Source organism: Anguilla anguilla, chromosome 4, assembly GCF_013347855.1.
Source record: "Anguilla anguilla isolate fAngAng1 chromosome 4, fAngAng1.pri, whole genome shotgun sequence".
NCBI classification, from domain to species: Eukaryota; Metazoa; Chordata; class Actinopteri; order Anguilliformes; family Anguillidae; genus Anguilla; species Anguilla anguilla.
Window position 1 is genome coordinate 21,536,277 of NC_049204.1, and position 18,690 is coordinate 21,554,966.

The following is an 18,690-nucleotide window of genomic DNA, read 5'->3' on the forward strand; positions in this document are numbered from 1 at the left end:
AGGCCAACGCCTCAGTCTGCACCGTGCCAGGAAAGCAGTAGTGCAGGAAAAATGGGTTAGCAGTTTGCTCCCTGTTTCCCGTTATGTGACGTGGCATGGGTGATAAGAGACCGGGGTGTCCGCTCACCCTTTTCTCGAAAATGCTGAGAAAGCATTTATTTTAGCAGTCACTTTTGTGACTTTTTAAGGTGCAAGATCGCATATATGTGAGTAGAATTGTTTTAACTGAACATTCTAATACAGATGTTGCAATCACTACTGGTAACTGAAAGCATTGAAATTCTAGAACACTGACTAAAAACTAAAAACTCTGTTTCAGTGGTTTAATGTACGACATCGTTCTTTCCTTCCACACGTTTTCATTATGAATCAATTTATTCTCATTTCAATGCATTCAGTGCACTTTACTGTATTGTTGTAACTTGTAAGTATAAAAGTGTACCCTTTTACAGTTTAAGAGACAGTGTCTATCTAGATGGGTCTCTGTTGGTATTATTGCATAATTTTGAAAAAGTGCAGTGCTCAGAGCATGCACAAGATGGCGCACAAGCTTTGGTGGAGAGAAGAGGCAGTCGCATCCATACAGAGGAGTAGCAGGCCGCTGTAATGCCACAGTTGGCAGGTGGACGCTGGTTGTTTTCACATTAAAAGATTAACCCCTCAAAACTCACACATTCACTCGCCAGAAGGAGAGGATAATCGGTTAGTCACTGTTTTGTCATGTGTAGGTGTGCTACTGGCTGCAAGCATGAATAAGAAGGTATAATTAAACCATTAAATAATTTGGGGCCTTCCTGTAGCGGAGCAGTTTAACATGGTGGTATTAGAGATGACATGAGTATGACTTGCTGGAGAAAATGGTACTGCTTGAATGGTTCCCGTGGTAACACGTGGACTTCTCCTCATGTTTGTTGCTGTAGGTGCTTTGGAATGTTGCTGAGTCCAGGACAGAAGGTTCGGAACAGTGACATGCATCTCCTGGACATGGTGAGACGGGTGTGCACTCTGGTGTCAGAAATACAGACACAAATGCTGATGCTCTAAAGTAATGTCACTTGGCATGCTAGGGCCTTGAGTGCAGGCACACTGGTTATTTACCTTTGTGAAAGGGACAGCTTCCTCTACAGTTCTGCTCATCAAATTACAGCCCGTGAGAGCTGAGAAGTGCTGGTTTTCCACCCTCACTTTACCTGGAAGTCAACTGTAAAGACATTCTGGCCAACCAGGAGCACAAATTGTTCAGTTAATTACCTGGTAGAAAACCAGGGCCGGATTTGGATTCGAGGGCCAGGTTTGAGTATCCATGCTGAACAACCTAGAGCCTTTTTAACAGTGGTAGCATGTTAGACAGCTCTTGACTAGACCAATAGCAAATGTGTTGTTCTTGTTAAAGCGAGTGAAATGTGCTGTACTTCTGTACAGTTTAAATGCTTGTTGTGAAGTATGTTTGTATCTAGGGCAGTGGTAGGCAGCTGTAAACTCATAGTGTAAGGTCAGTGCATGCAGTTCAGTGCAGACGTTGTAAACACTGACACAAAGAGAAGGGTTCAGCTGGAGAATGCGGCCTGAGGACTCATGCAGTCAGTCTCAGGGCAGATGTGACCCTGCGCTGCTTTTGACAGTGAAATGTAACAATCTTGCAACAGCTCTCAGCAATGCACTTTGGTCAACAGCAGCGAGTTGCGATGACTGTATGGTCTACGTGGAATCTGCAAGGGGTGCAAGGCAGGGAAGATCAAGGTGGTTTGTCTACCACTGATATTTGTCAGGCCGTTTTGACCAATGGCAATACTTCCGACCAATGCCCATGTTTTACGTTGTAACACCAGTGCAAACTGCAACCACATTCCACATTCATATCGGCCCATGTGACCCAGTGTTGCTGTGCATTCCGCACATAGCTTCACGGTGCTGAAGCATCCAGTTTGAGTGAGTCCTGAAAGATCCCCGCTGAGAAGGGTGAGTGGCAGCCGGTTGTGCGGACGAGGCTCACAGCGAGGGGTGCGGGGCGGTGCGGTGTCTGTGTGAGTCACCTGCGTGCCGTCTGTGCCGATGTGCGCAGGAGTCGATGGGGAAGAGCGCCGACGGAAAGGCCTACGTGATCACCGGCACCTGGAGCCCCAACACGCCCGCTTTCCAGGTGCTGAATGAGGACACGCCGAAAGGTGAGCGCGGCTTTGGGCCCCCTGCCAGCGCGGAAACGCAGCGTTAAACACACCGCAACCGCTAACTGCCACATGTCACATGTCTGTCACAGGGCGCCACGGTAACCAGTGCCTGTGGTAACCGTGTTTGTTCTAGTTGTCTGAAAATAGCTTTGGTACTGTTTCCTTTCCACCAATTGCCCACCAACAATAGCTCTGTTTGTTAAATATGTCACCTGAATGCGGTTAATGTATCTTCTAAGCAGGAAATTCCGGTTGGTGTATGAAAGTAAGTCCTGCCCGGAAAGCATGTAAAGTGCTGCACTTTACAAAGCGCTCCAGCCCTACCTGTCTGTGGCAGCTGATTTCAGTTTTTTGTGAGTAGCCATTGAACCGATGAGGCATAGGGTAAATTTTTTCCCCACCACTGATGTTTTTTTTTCCCTGAGATTAGCCCAGATTTTTCAGTGGTCAATCCGATCTGTGCAGCTTCTATGCAGTGGTTGAACAGCTGTGCTAAAATTCCACCAAAAGCGCAGAACAAATATTGCCCTAAGCTGTCAGTGTCGCCACATGCAGCATTTAAGGAAACGCCAGCAATCAGACCATTTTAATAATGGCTCGCAGTGTACCTCTTGTTTCTACCCAGAATTCCAAAAACTTAAAGTTATCTATAAATATTACCTATATAATCGCATTTTCCACAATTTGTGGAAGTCATTTGCTGCTAGTTGTGAATGTCTCTTATATCACCTTTTAATAGGCTTTCTGAACACAACATAAAATGTAATTATTTAATGCACTTAATCTAAAATATATTCCAGAGCGCTCTGGTTTGCTGTCTCCTTGTTGTTGTGCGTAAGCTCAAATCTGAAGGGAGTTTTTCACTTCCTGTTCTGTCTTTTAGAGCTCATCTCATCAAATACCTGCATATAATTACGCAACAAACCCATTTGTTCTGTCCGCTTTCTAGAAACTAGTTGTTTTAAAACACACAAAAAGCAAATATAAAACTGCTTCAGGTTAAATTTAAAGTTTAACCTTAATTTTAAATTTTAGTAATATTCACAATATGCTTTGAAAAACCTCAGTGGAGGTTCAACTGTCACTGGGCATTGTTTATTTATTTATTTGGCAGACACTCTGATCAAGAGCAACTTACAATGTCATCTTGGCAGGATGCATTAAATGCAGTTCTGTGATACTGCCATATAAGTAACGTGCACGCATAGGTGTATACACTCACACACACATGCACGCACGCGCACACGCAGCAGCATTCATCATGCTAAAAACAGTGCTAGAGTATAGGCATGCGGCAGTACCTGCTAAAGAATAAATACTGTAAAGCACCCTTCTAACAGCTGTCTAGAGCACTGCGTCATACCAAGTCGCGCGCAGACCCTGCCGAGAGTCCCCGCATATAAAAAAGGATGTGTGAGCCACAGGAAACGATTGGACAACTAACTCTGCATATCTTTATTGAAGTCATCGGCGCAGCAGCGATTCACACGAGACGTGAGAGCGGAATGTGCAGCGGCGCGTCTCCGCCCTGTGCTCCAGCGTTCTCGGCTGGGCGCACTGGGCCCCGAGCCCTCATTTTCTCCCCTTTTAAAATGGCCCGCCGCTCCGGGGAAAATGACCTCCCTCCGCGGCGTATCTCCGGCCCTGCCCGCCGCTTCTCGGCTGGCGGTGAGGGGCGCTGTGGTAACTGGAGCCTGAACTGTGCTCTTTCCCCCAAAAACGTCTTTTATGCTTCAGTTTAACGGCGGAATTGGAATCTATTTTTAGGCGACTGCTCAAAAGGTTTTTAGGTTGTCTCCTTCCTCCTTATTTTTTTTCTAATTAATTAAAATCATAAAACCTTCTTGGTGTGAAATAGGCTTATTTTCCTCCTTGTAAGAGCGTGATAATTATTCACTTCTCCGTGTTTATTGGATTCTGTTCCGTCACGTTTGCTCCACCCTGAAGTGGAAAATAACACGCACTGTAAGACGAAGCTCTGCTCCGCTCAGCTCTGCACCGGACTGGGGGAGGGGCCTGCAGTTGGACTGAATTAAATCGGAGCGCGCGAAATAATGTAATCCCCGCGTTAAAAACCTGGCTCCACTTGCGGCTACGTTCCTTCTGCATCGTTACCTCAACCGCAAAGTTAACCCACGCGCAGGACGGCGTTTGCTGTTGGCGTCAGCGAGATGGGTCAGCGCCGCCGTTTCCGTGCGGCTACTCGCTCGGTAGTCCCCCCTCGGGTTCGCGCTGACATTGCTGCTCGCTGATCGCAGAACGCCTCCGTTAAAGAGCGGGGGGGGAGACGGGAGCTGCTTCGCTTGCGTGTGGGTGTGCGCACTGCTGGTTCAAACTAAGCTTCACGGAAGAAAACTCCTGGAAAATAGTTAGGAACATTGGTTAAGCTGCATGTCTTTCACAGTGTGATGAAATTAATGAGTCTGTCTGTCCTCACCTGTTGGCCCAATCTCAGTGTGTAGCTGGCCAATGACGGTCACTGTGACTGTGACACTAACGTGCATGCACGCCATTTTGGCTCTTGGTTGGGTGCGATGAAAACTGGTGCACCATAATGTATATGCTTACACCTTGAGCTACGGCATCAGTTAGCCGTGCTCGCAGCCATGACGGTGGTGTCTCCTGTCGCTCCCAGATAAGCAGGTGTACATGACGGTGGCCGTGGACCTGGTGGTGACGGAGGTGGTGGAGCCGGTCCGCTTCCTGTTGGAGACGCTCGTGCGGGTCTACCCAGCCAACGAGAGGTTTTGGTACTTCAGCAGGAAGGCCTTCACCGAGACCTTCTACCTCAAACTCAAGCAGGTACTGTCACGTGCCGCGCCCCGCACGCCCACGCCCACACCCGCGTGGCCGCACCGTAACGGATCACGTACGCGGCCGCGCCCTAAACCTCCGACGCAAACTTCGGAGTCTCCGGACCGTGACTTACCGCGGTCAGGGAGCGGAACGGTTTGACCGGGCGCGTCCTGGGCAAACAGGGCCGCACGCACGTCACGCTTCTGAAAGTGGGCAAACAGAAAACAGAATGAACCGAGGAAGGAAGTCCGTTTGAAAAGTGAAAATATGAGCGCGGGCGCTCCTGCTGAAACCCGTGAAGCGGCAAATGAAGGCTTTGTATTATCGGAAGCTAATAAGAGGGCGATTCTCATTATCGTGCCGAAGTAATTAGGACTGCTGCCTGAGTCGCCGCCTGATTGCCTCTGTACTTATCTCATCACGGAGAGGAACAATGCCTGTGCTGTAGTTAAAAGCTAATTAAAAGATAATATTATGGTGTTAGCACAAGATCCAATCCTGCCCTATTATTTTATTATTATATATTTGTTTAGTTCTCTCGTTGGGTGAGAGGAATTGCCGTCTTAAATGTTTTCACCCCTTCAGTTCCGCTCTTGTTTTTTTTATAGAAATGTTGATTTTTTGTCTTCCTTTATGCCTCGGCACAGCGAGCAAAGTCAGGCGATCCCCTAATGAATAGATGGAGGTCAAAGCTGTAGGCAAACGGCAGCCTCAGAAATGGCGTCCGTGGTCAAGCTTTCCTCTCGGTAATTCCTCGTGCTGAGACCGCTCCCGGCGAGCCCCGTCTCCAGACACAACGCCCGAAAGCGGGTAGTTACGGCGCAGCGTTTCCCGTCGCTGCTGGTTTTTAATTTCCTCCTGTAAGCGTAATTATATTTCTGCCACCCCTCCAGCGTTGGCAAAAGTGACGCTAACTCCAAGCCGTGTTTGCGTGGGGGGGCTTTGGAACCATTTTGAAGATACTAAGACAAACATTTCAGACGTCAGCACGCCCAATTCACATTCCACAACAGTGAAAGAGTGAACTGTGAAGCCCTTTATTGGTCCTGAAGAATTATTTCTGGCCTCAGCATTCTATCATTCATGGACTAATAATTATTTTGTTGTCCTTCCTGCTCTTTCAGATTCCAAATTGATTCTGTGCCATTTTGTGAGGAGAATTCCATTTCTTTTGCTCTGCCTTGCATTGTCTTTCTGTCTACTTACAAAATAGCTTCTCCGTGCTCTTTCACATTGTGGGTGTGTGTGTGTGTGTGTTCAGGGCACTGAGAAAGACGGGCAGGGAGATGCGATGTTTGAAGTGGTGAGCCTGCAGAGACAGACGGAGAAGGCTAACGGAGCTCGTGGGCGTCTGCTGTCCCCCGCCGAGGAAGAGGAGCCAGAGGAAGGTACGGCGCTGCGTTAGCCTGAGCTGTGTTGTGTGGGGTTTGACTGCGCTGGATAGTGCTGAGTGTGTTAGGCTGTGTTGTGTGAGGTCTGACTGCGCTGGATAGCGCTGAGTGTGTTTGACTGCACTGGATAGCGCTGAGTGTGTTGGGCTGTGCTGTGTGGGGTTTGACTGCGCTGGATAGCGCTGAGTGTGTTGGGCTGTGCTGTGTGGGGTTTGACTGCGCTGGATAGCGCTGAGTGTGTTGGGCTGTGTTGTGTGGGGTTTGACTGCGCTGGATAGCGCTGAGTGTGTTGGGCTGTGTTGTGTGGGGTTTGACTGCGCTGGATAGCGCTGAGTGTGTTGGGCTGTGTTGTGTGGGGTTTGACTGCGCTGGATAGCGCTGAGTGTGTTGGGCTGTGTTGTGTGGGGTTTGACTGCGCTGGATAGCGCTGAGTGTGTTGGGCTGTGCTGTGTGGGGTTTGACTGCGCTGGATAGCGCTGAGTGTGTTGGGCTGTGTTGTGTGGGGTTTGACTGCGCTGGATAGCGCTGAGTGTGTTGGGCTGTGTTGTGTGGGGTTTGACTGCGCTGGATAGCGCTGAGTGTGTTGGGCTGTGTTGTGTGGGGTTTGACTGCGCTGGATAGCGCTGAGTGTGTTGGGCTGTGTTGTGTGGGGTTTGACTGCGCTGGATAGCGCTGAGTGTGTTGGGCTGTGTTGTGTGGGGTTTGACTGCGCTGGATAGCGCTGAGTGTGTTGGGCTGTGTTGTGTGGGGTTTGACTGCGCTGGATAGCGCTGAGTGTGTTGGGCTGTGCTGTGTGGGGTTTGACTGCGCTGGATAGCGCTGAGTGTGTTGGGCTTGACTGCGCTGGATAGCGCTGAGTGTGTTGGGCTGTGTTGTGTGGGGTTTGACTGCGCTGGATAGCGCTGAGTGTGTTGGGCTGTGTTGTGTGGGGTTTGACTGCGCTGGATAGCGCTGAGTGTGTTGGGCTGTGTTGTGTGGGGTTTGACTGCGCTGGATAGCGCTGAGTGTGTTGGGCTGTGTTGTGTGGGGTTTGACCGCGCTGGATAGCGCTGAGTGTGTTGGGCTGTGTTGTGTTGCATTGTATTGTTTTGTGGAGGGCTGTGTTGTGGTAGGCTGGGATGTTTTCTGCCGCACTCGTGTGTGCTAGTTTGCGTTGTGCTGTCTTGCGTTATCTTTGCTTGTGTTGAGTTTTGATAGGTTCACTGCGATGTCTTCACTTGTTCTGGATTGAGTTGCAGTGGGTCGTGCCAGGATGTGTTGAGCTTTATTAGGTTGGGTTATGCTATGTTGTGTTGGGTTATGCTGCTGTGCTTGTGTTGTGCTACCTTTTTGTGTTCTTGCTCCCGTGTGGCCCTGTTGTCCTGTGTTTGATGTTCACTGCGATGCAGTCTGCTGACATAATGGCGGTGACTGTGACTGTTTGGTGCTGAGAGATCTCATGAATGCATGACCAGTATCGATTAAGCGATGCAGGCATTTTCCTTTTAAATACAGAGGAGCACTTGGTGTTGTTCAATTTAAAAGAAAAACCACAGCGTCCCTGAGCTCGCCCGGATTGCTTTTGAGAATCTGAGCGGAAAGAAGAACAGATTGCCCGGGCCCAGATAGCTGCTTCCACACATTTCTGCATTTCGTCTGTTTGTTTATTTTTAGAAACGGGCTTCCTCCTGGCGGCTGCGCCTCACGCGAGCGAGATCGTCAGCCGAGATTCCGTCGCAGGCCTCGATGCGAACGACGGCTCGGCTGGCTTCGCGTTTTTCCCTCTGCGCTTTTTGGCGGCCGCGAGTCAGCCGCAGGTCGGTTCCGGTTCGAGCGCGGCCCAGGGCTCAAGATGGCCGCCGTCGGCAGGGGGGGAAAGCGCGTTCTCTTTGGACGGCGGGCCGCGCGGGCTGGAGACGGGGAGGCCCGAGGCTGCGGAGCGGGTCGTCTCTGCCCTTCCGCGGGAACGGGTCCCGCTTTTGGTTTAGCGGCGCCGGCTCGCGTTGCCAAGGCGCCCCGCGTCATCTCGCCGCCCGGAGCGGAGCTGGCCCTCCGGCTGACGCACGCCCGTTTGGAACCGGTTCGGCGTTTGGCGCGCGTGACGCACGCGGGCGGTTTCGGCTGTTCCAGAGGGTCTGCACATTTTTTGCCGCTTCTATCGACTCGCATGCCACTCCTGATTCCTTTTCAAAAATTTATTACGTGTTAATATTTAATTGTTTAACCTTCCGGTGTTCCGACACGCACCTGCGTTTGCTTTAAATACACTTCAGATCGGTTAAAAATATCGCCGAGGCGAACGTCCCCGCCCGTTTCACTGGACGTGGCGGTTTTTTGCGCAGAATGTAGCGCATCTGTGTTCGGCTGGCGGGGGCTGCCGTCTAAGAATAGAGAGCTGAAGAAGTTCTACCGCGGCGAATAAAAACGCATCGCTAATGTTCTGTGAACAGCTGCGAGTTCTAATTCGCTAACCAGCCTTCATAAGGATTGCCCTGAGATCTAGCCACACACAGGGAGATCTGCCGCACGCCTCAGTGCATACTCCCTTATGGAATCACGTTTTTCCATAATAGACGAAATGACAGCGTCAGAAGAGGAGGAATGATTTCACAGACACGCCAGTCTTATTATTTAATTACAATTTGACATTAACACGATATTGTACATTCAGACATGTCCGCTATGCTCAAAAAGCCGCAGGCTTCGCTACGCAAGCAATATAACGGCTCGAAGGACTTTAGCAAACTTCAGTTAGGCTAAGCTACATGTATGGTGTATGCTTCTGAAAAAGTAGAACTGTGTTAAATCTGTTGTCTTCTGTGCAGTTGGCGGGATGAAAATGACCTTTGTCCTACATCCGGAAGGAAGAACAAAAATAAGAACACATCATAGATTGTGAATGTTTCCACACCTTGTTGTGGCCCAAGTGCTTTGAGTACAACAACTAGTAAATACAGAAAAAAGACTCCCACACACTGGATCTCCCGCCAATCTCGCCAACTGCATCAGTAAATAAAAACTGTGTTTGGGTATGTTTGACCTTAGCCAGCGATTGAAAAAGGTCGAACAGGAGATCTAGAGTCCTGCAGAGGTGGGATAGCCTGAAACAATTTTTCACTGACAGGTGGCATTTGGCAGGAATTCCAATGTGTGGGAGTTTTTTTGCCCTGTTTTAAAATATTAAATACAAATTTGGAAGTGGAGGTTTAGAAATGGAACAATTTTAGTTTATTGGTTATATGCTTTTCGTTTTTGAAAATGAATTCTCCATGCTCTCCACAATAATTTACAAACAAAAAAGGCACTGTTGCCATTCTCCATTATGGTCCCTAATATGAAAATGACAGAAATAAATGGATAAGTAAGTGGTGCACAAATATGAAACAAACCAATATACCATCTTCCTGCTGTCCAATTCCTCGCAGCTTAAAAGAACAGTCTTTTGCCAATGGCTGTTATGAAAATGTATTCTCGTGTCATGTTTGGTATGACCACGGGCGAAAAAAATGGATTCACGCCCACGTCAAAGAATATGACGCTGAAATCTTGACCAGCTGCTTGTAAGACTGTGTGTATAATTAAATGGGCTTTTCTGAGTTGGCTGAATCTGAAGGTGAAGGTCAAATTTCATGATAAACGCACAATATCCATTAGCTCAGCGAGATGAAATGAAAGGACTTTTTTTAAAGGTCATAATAATGACTGCTGGCCTTCGAAATAAGGGCGCTCGAGAACGAGCGTCAGTTTTGAGCCTCGCGGTGGGGCATAAACATGGGCAGGTGTAACTTGCGACACTGTAAATACTGGTGACACAAACACAGCGCTGCATTGTCCCATGACGGCCATGTTTCTGGGAGCACGGTCTGGCACATTCTGGCCTTGAGCACGTTCCTCCCCATGGCCTGGAGAACGTTCTGGCGTGTTCTGGCTTGGAGCACGTTCCTCCCCATGGCCTGGAGAACGTTCTGGCATGTTCTGGCTTGGAGGACGTTCTTCCCCATGGCCTGGAGAACGTTCTGGCGTGTTCTGGCTTGGAGCACGTTCTTCCCCATGGCCTAAAGAACGTTCTGGCGTGTTCTGGCTTGGAGCACGTTCTTCCTCATGGCCTGGAGAACGTTCTGGCGTGTTCTGGCTTGGAGCACGTTCTTCCCCATGGCCTGGAGCACGTTCTGGCATGTTCTGGCTTGGAGCACGTTCCTCCCCATGGCCTGGAGAACGTTCTGGCGTGTTCTGGCTTGGAGCACGTTCTTCCCCATGGCCTGGAGCACGTTCTGGCATGTTCTGGCTTGGAGCACGTTCTTCCCCATGGCCTGGAGCACGTTCTGGCATGTTCTGGCTTGGAGCACGTTCTTCCCCATGGCCTGGAGAATGTTCTGGCATGTTCTGGCTTGGAGCACGTTCCTCCCCATGGCCTGGAGCACGTTCTGGCGTGTTCTGGCTTGGAGCACGTTCTTCCCCATGGCCTGGAGCGCGTTCCTGCCATCTAAACTAAGCACCAAAAACTGACTCCGCACTGAATCCCGCCGTGAAACTACTCTGCTACCTGAAAGTGGGCGGACCGGTGGTGCCCCGACCTGCACTCGGTGAAAGCGGCTGTGAATTCACTTTCTCTTTTGAGCCCTTTCACTGCGAGCCTTCGAGCTCCTCTCGCTCGTTCGGAACGTTCTATAAGCCGAGTGCACTTGGCGCAGCGTTTACCCAGAGCGCTCCTGTCTCGAGACCCTGCTCTCGCCGTGCCGGTATAATCCACATATGCACTATAAGAGCGGTAGACTGAAAGAAAGATCCTCCCACACCTGCCATTGAATTTACCTCGTCACCTCTGCCGATGGAACCTTTCTCCAAGGCCTCTCTCCCTGCTTTGAAAAGCCTTTGTCCTGTTGTTCCGCGGGACCTGTTGAAAGGAATTTCTAAAGGCTGCGGTCCATTCCAGCACTCTCATAAAGCCTTTGAAAAGAAAGTCATTTAAGCCTCTTGCTGGAGGTCAGTTGCATTGTTGTTTGGTCTGAATGAGGTGCTGTGTTTAGGACCAGCACACAGCATCATTCCTCACTCGTTCGTCGTTCCCATTGTGGAATTTTTTTGATTCTGTCAGTAATAGACTTTCTTTCGGCAGAATAAGGCCTTTTGAACTTTTTGGAGACTGCCTTTGTTTTTTTTAAATTGTGTGACATTTTGGTCTTTCTGATTCATGCATTACAGTGCAAAACGCATTCAGGCACGCTGAGGCTCTCACACACTCACACACTCTCTCACACACACATATACACACACACACACACACACACACACTGTCAATCCTCCTTGTCTTCATTCTGAATTTGTCTCCGAGCCTCTGCATTCGGTCCCCGGTTGCCGACTGTGAAATAATCAGCTGTCGGCGTGTGAAGGTTACACATTTTATAATGACGGCCCTCCTGGGCGTACCGACGGAGGCGCATTCTTCATGGCTTCGGGCCGCGGCGCGAGGCTCGGGCGCGCCAATGTCACGCTTTCCAGCCGCGGTGCCCTTCCCGGCTTCAGAGCGCTCGCCGAGGAGCGTCCGGTCCTGCGCGACGGACCGCAGGAGCCTGTGGATCAATACAGCGCCGCAGTGACGATTACAGTCCCATACGTCTGTCACCTACAGCTGCAGGCCAACAAGCATGCCGGCACGAGCGGAGGTTTAGGGTGGAGTTTAAGGGCCGTTTCACGGAGTTCCCTTTCGTAAGCAGTAATGGCCACTCGTCAGGAAACCTCCCTGACTTGATAGCTGAGGTCCTGCTGGGACCGTTCTGGGGAAAGAGAGCGCGTGAATAACATCACACCTTCATGCTTCACCAAGATACTGTATTTATGCAGTGCGATTACTCGGTGTTACCTGACGTGTAAAGCCAAGCTTGCTGTGCGTTGCGCCTTAAAATAGCAACACAATTAGCGATCTCGTAAGCGCTACTAATATAAATTGAACTGGAAGTCGCTGCAGTCGTCGGCAATTGTGTTGCATAGTTAATGGGTTTTGGGTGCCGCTCTGTCGGGTAGAGCTCACGTTTGGCTTCTGGGATTTAAAAAAAAACAAAACATTTTTTTTAGACTTTTCTTATTTTCTGGTTCTGGTATGCTTCTTTTTGAGATTGTGTTGTGTGTTGTGCAAGAATTGCTGAATTCCTACATCATCTCTGACAGGGTTTATGTATCTATTTGCATATTCTCTTCCTCAAGAAAAAGTATGTTCTTTATGTTGTCCTGTGATGACAACTATGAATAATGAATGTGAAATAAATGTGAAATAAGTCATTAGAGGGTGGTGGGTTTAGTCATGTCTACAGCAGTGCTCTTTGTGCAGTGATGTGCAGGACGCCGCAGAGCTGATCCTGTCTCCTGCTCCTCTTCCTCCCCGCCCCCCCCCCCCCCGTGCAGATAGCGACAGTGAGATCTCAAGCGGCACAGGCGACGTGTCCAAGGACTGCCCGGAGAAGATTCTGGAGTCCTGGGGCGGCATCCTCAGCAGATGGTGAGACGCTCTACAGGCCGTCGGGGCCGCGGCTGCTTGTTTTTTTCTCAGGCGCGCAGAACTGTTGGTAACGGATTAATGTCAGAGTGGCGTGTGAATAGCGCTCACCTGCGATACGCGCCCTCCCCTGGGATCGCGGGCGTGTCGGCTGCGAAGCTCAGGTTCACAGAACGCGCTAGAAACGAATCGGCAATTCTGTAGATACTTTAGGCTGAGACGGATTGGTTGAAGTTCAGTTCTGTGCTGTTGTGTTTATATTTTAATGAATAATTCAGGTTTGCGTGCATAAACAGGCATATGGCTGTATTGAGTGACAAATGACAATGTGATCATAGACCACAATAGAAACTGAATGTGTGGACCTATGATTTGGCTTATTTTTTAAACCACTTGTTCAAATGTAACATTTTGTACACGTGCACGCATCATGCCACGCAAGAGTGTTTGGCTTACGTGGGGTGGTGAGCCGGCTCAAAGACCCCTTTGAGCATCGGTGGTCATTTTCAATAGAAATGCATTTAGCTAGCTAGCTTGAAATGAAACATTTCCCAAATATTGCACATAGCTAGTGTAACCCCAAGTGCAGCTCTAGAAAGCTAGGTAGCTAATGCATCTTTATGCGGTGGATGTGGATGTCGTGTTTTTTTCTTACACATTTTATGCATTGTCAGATGATTCTTCATCTCTTTACCCCAGAGGAGCGGTGTCATACTGCATGAACAGTGTGTTAGTTTATACCATAGAACTGATGTTACAGAGTCCTTTTTGAGCGTTTTCCTTCACACCGCTAACGCTGCGTCTCTCCGGGGGGCCCGCAGGCACGGGAACCTGGCGGCGCGGCCCAAGGGCCTGTCCGCGCTGGTGAGGCCGGGGGTCCCCGAAGCGCTGCGGGCCGAGGTCTGGCAGCTCCTGTCCGGCTGCCACAACGACCAGGCCCTGCTGGAGCGCTACCGCATCCTCATCACCGAGGTAGGAGCGCGTGCGCCACGCGCAGACCGCTACACGCATCACGCTTACGTGCATCACGTGATGAACCTCTGATAATGCTGTTGGGGGCTGGGGGGGGGTGGTCAGACACTCGTGGTTTAAGGTTTATCTGGATCGACTGTATATGGAAGTATTACTTTCTCATGAGGATTCAGGGCTGGGTTCTGGAATATATGACATTGATCTCATGCCGATCCTCAGGTTGAGGATGACCCATTTACTTACGTACTTCAGGGTAACCTGCAGAGCGTCTGTCTCTCATGGGTCGCCCAGTGCAGCGTGTCGTATCTATGGCTTTGTTGGCAGTTTTTCCTGGGCTGTTGTGTTTGGTTCTGCTGTCGGGGCACACAGAGATTCACAGGCAGATTCCTCTGCTGACTGTGTGCGGTATCAAAACCGTTACCATGACTAGCGAAGCGGGGTTATTTATAGACTTTGTACACGATGTGTTCAGCATTCGCAGTGCAGGCCCAGTACGCGTGAACATGTTTGTGTTCCTGCGTCCGTGTCTGCTCCAGCGTTCGCGTTCGTGCTGGCCGTCTCGTTCGTTTCCAGGTCCCCGGGCAGTTTGTGTCCAGCTGGGGTTATTAATTTATTATTTTTTTGGTTGTTGTTTTTTGCCTCGGGAGCCGGCCAGCGCAGCCCCGCGCGGTCTCCATTCTCCGTCTCTGCGCTTTTTTACGTGGCGCTCGGAGGGTCGGGTCGTTCCCACGTGGGGCGAGCGCGTTCCCACGGCGCGGGCAGCGCGGTGACCTCGGCGCGGAGAGGGGTCGGTCGCGCCGTTCCCATAGGGGTCAGTGACAAACACTCCGCGCCGCGGAGTGCCTGAGAGTGGGAGAGAGTGGCGGGGGCGCGCAGTGCTAATTAGCAGCGCCGGTCATGGAGCCTGCTAATGAGGGCTATTGAGTCATAGTCTCAGCGAGCAGAGGAGAGCGCTAATGAACGGTAGCGAGCATTAGCGAGCGGCGCACACTGAGAACGGTGGAGTGGGAGAGAGGTTACGAGTAGCATGGAGTTGCGGTGAGTGGTAAAAGGTGGTAGTGAATGATGTATGGATCTTGTAAGCTGCTTGGTGGAGTGGCAGTGTAATAAGCTGTATAGAGTGGTAGAGAGTGCTCGCACAGTATCATTAATTTAGTCATTTACCAGATGCTTTTAGGCAAGGCCACTTTTTTAAGCCAAAGGGAATTGCAAAAGTGCATGTTCACATGGTAAGCAAACGCCGTACTGTAAGAGCTAGAGATACAGTACAGTTACAGTCACAGAAGTGCCACCTTCAGTGTGCTTGCCACGAGCCCGGCAAACGCTGTGAAGAGAGAGAAGAGCGAGTGAGTTTTTTCCATGAGTGGTAGTGAGCGTCAGAGAGTGGTAGACAGCGGCAGTAACATTAAGTTATATAGGCTGGTAATGAGCGTTGGAGAGCCGTAGTCAGTGGTGCAGTGCTGGAGAGCTGTAGAAAGCTGGAACAGCGCTTGTCTTGAGCTCCCCTCTCGCGGTGACTGGCAGTGCCAGGCCGTCTCCTGGGCATGAGCGCTGATGGAATCGGGTTACCGACACAGAATGGCGGTAGAGCACGCGGCGGGGCCACGGGGCCGAGAGGAAGAGTAACTGCTGAAAGCCGCCGGCCGGAGTGGGCTCCCGCTCGCCGCGCTGGTCTGAGCCGAGCGGCGCAGGCTGGTCCCTCGCGCTGCTAGTTAGTATTCTTCGCGTGCGCGGGCTGTGACGAGTGTTATTAATGTGACGATTGTCAAATACGTCGTGCTAATGTGGAAATTCGCTGTGAAGCATTTCTGTGGAGTATGGTGCAGTTGTATTGTCATGTTAATATCATTATAGCGCTGACAGGTTTATTCAAGGTGATTTAACAAGGTTAACACGAACCATAGCTTTTTATTTAGAGTTCTATTTACTGTGTACTGCCCATTGTGCTATTCCCAGAGAAGCAGTGCTTGAAATACAAGGCGATAATCAATAGCCGAAAAAGAGAAGGAAACCGCAGCCGTAAAACGGAGTCGTTCGTCTGCTCGCTCGGGGGTCCGCGTCAGCCAGAGAGAGGCCGAGGGGGGAGAAAGAGAGAAAATGAAAGACGGGGGGAAAAGAGAGATTTAAAAAAAAAATAAAAAATTTTCATAAGCGCGCATTGGTGCGTCTGCGCTGGCCGGGCGGCGTCGCTCCGCTGGTTCGGTCCCGTAGCCCAGAGCTCCAGACCTCGCGCTTCCCACGTTGTCAGAAATAGCGGCAGTCCGGATTAGTGGCTAAATATATGACGGGTTATGTAAGACAGGTTACGTGACGCGGGGAACATAATTCATTCATTCATTTCGTTTTTTATTTCCATCCTTAGTGAAATAATGATACAGCCGTCCCAGTCACGGCGCTATTAATAAAAATGAAATGCCCGGAGGGACGCGCGGAGCCGCTCGCTCGGTGATCTCTCCGTTATTAATGGGTCCGTCTCCGCTCCGCGCTGATTATTATGCTGATTGAACCCTAAGCAGTTTTGCTGTTGGTGGCAGGGGGATATTGACGCTGTAAATCAGCGCATATTTCACTCCTCTTTTTTTTTTTCTTTTCTTTTCCGGGACCGCGCACGCTCAAGTGTTTCCCCACGATGACACGCGCACCGGCGCCGTGACCCGAACGCGCAGCTCGGTCCGAGACGGGAACGCCGTCGGCCTTCTTGCCCGGGCTCTGGGAGAACGCGGCGCGTGTGTTGAGGGCGTGCGTGCTCAGGCGGCCGTGTCGGGGGGCGTGGTCCGTGCGCAGGACGGTGGTGGAGGGAGGGACAGATTGCCTCTGTGCACTCTGTGTGGACAGGGAGCCAAATGGAGGCTCTCTCACTGAAAGTGCAGATGTTCTCTCCCCCGCCTCCCCTCTTCTTTCTTTCCTTTTTTTTCCCCGTATGAGGGGTCACGGGCACGGGATGTACAGCTGGGCTGCTGTAAAAAAAAAAAAAAAAGAGCCCGTGAGATGTTTTTACTGGAAGGAATCAGGAATCTGACATTATCTCCGCCTTTCATTCTCAGCTGACTGCATGATCATCCTGAGGTGTGCCTCTGTTTTAGCCATGGCAGCAGAAACTACCGAATGCTATTTAACCCTTTGAAGAGTCGGTTTTTCTGAGTGTTTTTTTTTCTTCAAAATTCTAAGTCAGTGTTCTAGAACTCCATTGCTTTCAATCACCAGTCGTGACTGTGACATCAGCATTAGAATGTCACGTTCAGAACATTCTAATCACGTGTCTGTGATCTTACACATTAAAGGGCCCAGGACCGGTTTCTCCTCAGGAGTGTTATTCAGCGGCTGAATTTGGATCTGTCCATTAAAATCAATTCGTTCTTTTGTTCTGTTTTGTCAGAGCAGCAGTAAAACTGGTGGTAGCTTTCCTGTGCGATGGGGGAAGATTGGAAGACAGGTGATGTATCGGTCACCTTGTTAAGTCAGCCTTAATTAACGCGACCGCGTTTAATGTTGCATGCTGTGGAATCGGCTTTCGCTGAGAGTCTTTCAAACACAGCTGCTGATGTGGAACAACTTCACCCGCTTCTCAGTTGTGCTTTTTTTTTTTAAATTCATTTTGGGCTTCATTACCTGCTCAGCCAAAACAGACAGGAACCTTGTCCAGTTTGTTAATTAGCCATTAGCCTTAAAATGTAGGAACCGCATTCTGGAAAACTCCGCAGTGCCCTTGTGCACAGTGTGTAATCTGCTCTCATCTGCTTAAGTCCCTCAGTTTGGGCTCCTGTTAATGTCTTGCCATCGCGCTGTTGTGAAATACTTTGGCGCGCTGGTCTGAGCTGCCATCTTCTTTGCATAAGAAGTGCCTCGGGGCTGAGCGCGGCTGTCACTCACAGCGCTCCCCAGTCTTCCCAGACCGGCTGCAGCGCTGGGATAGGCTGTGTGGGCCAGGCCCCTCCCTCACACCCGGCTCCTGTTCGGAGCCACACATCTTAATGTGGCTGTCATTTAGTGAGTTCCCATCCCCGAGCGCTGCAGTGTGCCCTCATCAGTATTCAACCTCCTGCTTTTCTTCTCTATAAAACTATCCACACAATGGGGAAAAAACTACAGTGCTTTTTCTCTTCCTGTCTGAGGGTCGAGAAGTTTTACAGATCTTGATTCTGAAAAAGGATCTTCGTTTTTCTTCACTCTGGTTATGTAATAGTTTTGCTCCTTGCCCTCGTTTTTTGAAATGGGAGTTTTTTTTTTTTTCCAAATCTGCGTGTTTTCTCCCGCCCGTTGCGAGCGCGATTGGCTTCACGTTGACACAGAAATGACACTTCGTATTACAGAAATGCGCTGAGAACGCTCCTGGTAATGTGTGGCGAGCGCAAGATCATAATAGTTCTTGCCTCAAACGTAGGAGCAAAGCTGGCAGCCTGCTCTGCATGAACGTCTATTTTGAGTTTTTCTCTTGTAGCGCTGCGCGGGTTATTTGCACATTCACTGTCATTCACTGTACAGCAAGTCAGCTGAATGGACTATTTTTGGCCCTACTACTTAGAAGCAGAAAAACTGCACCAAGATTTTATCCCATTGAAAAAAATTAATAGCCATTATATTATAAATGTCAAGAGTGATGTGTGCATTGAGCTTTTGTGTGTGCGCACGCTTACACACGCACACACAGGTGCACACACACACACAAGCGCACACACCCACAGGTACAGACACCCTGACAGTGAGGTATGACCAGGAAGCCTCAGAATTGCTTGGCCCTTGTTTAAACAGACGTGTCAAAGAGGGGCGCACTGCCTGACTGGCTGTCCCAGCCCAGAATCAGAGTGGCTGGGATGAAGGGCACCGGAGGTGACAGATCAAAGGGGCTGTTATCATTGTTTTTTTCACTGCCTTGTTTTCTTTCGGTGATGAATTA

At 49.9% G+C, this 18,690-nt stretch overlaps 1 protein-coding gene across 4 annotated transcripts in view; it reads left to right on the forward strand.

Moving 5' to 3' along the window:
• The window catches only part of rabgap1l (RAB GTPase activating protein 1-like), a 95,303-nt gene that overhangs the window by 11,754 nt on the left and 64,859 nt on the right, over window positions 1-18,690 (forward strand). For all 4 annotated transcript variants that reach the window (XM_035415773.1, XM_035415776.1, XM_035415775.1 and 1 more), the window contains exons 8-13: window positions 921-987; window positions 2,063-2,165; window positions 4,804-4,970; window positions 6,226-6,352; window positions 12,734-12,827; window positions 13,646-13,796. In XM_035415773.1, coding sequence (XP_035271664.1) covers window positions 921-987; window positions 2,063-2,165; window positions 4,804-4,970; window positions 6,226-6,352; window positions 12,734-12,827; window positions 13,646-13,796 — 709 coding nt within the window. The remainder of the gene's footprint in view (window positions 1-920; window positions 988-2,062; window positions 2,166-4,803; window positions 4,971-6,225; window positions 6,353-12,733; window positions 12,828-13,645; window positions 13,797-18,690) is intronic.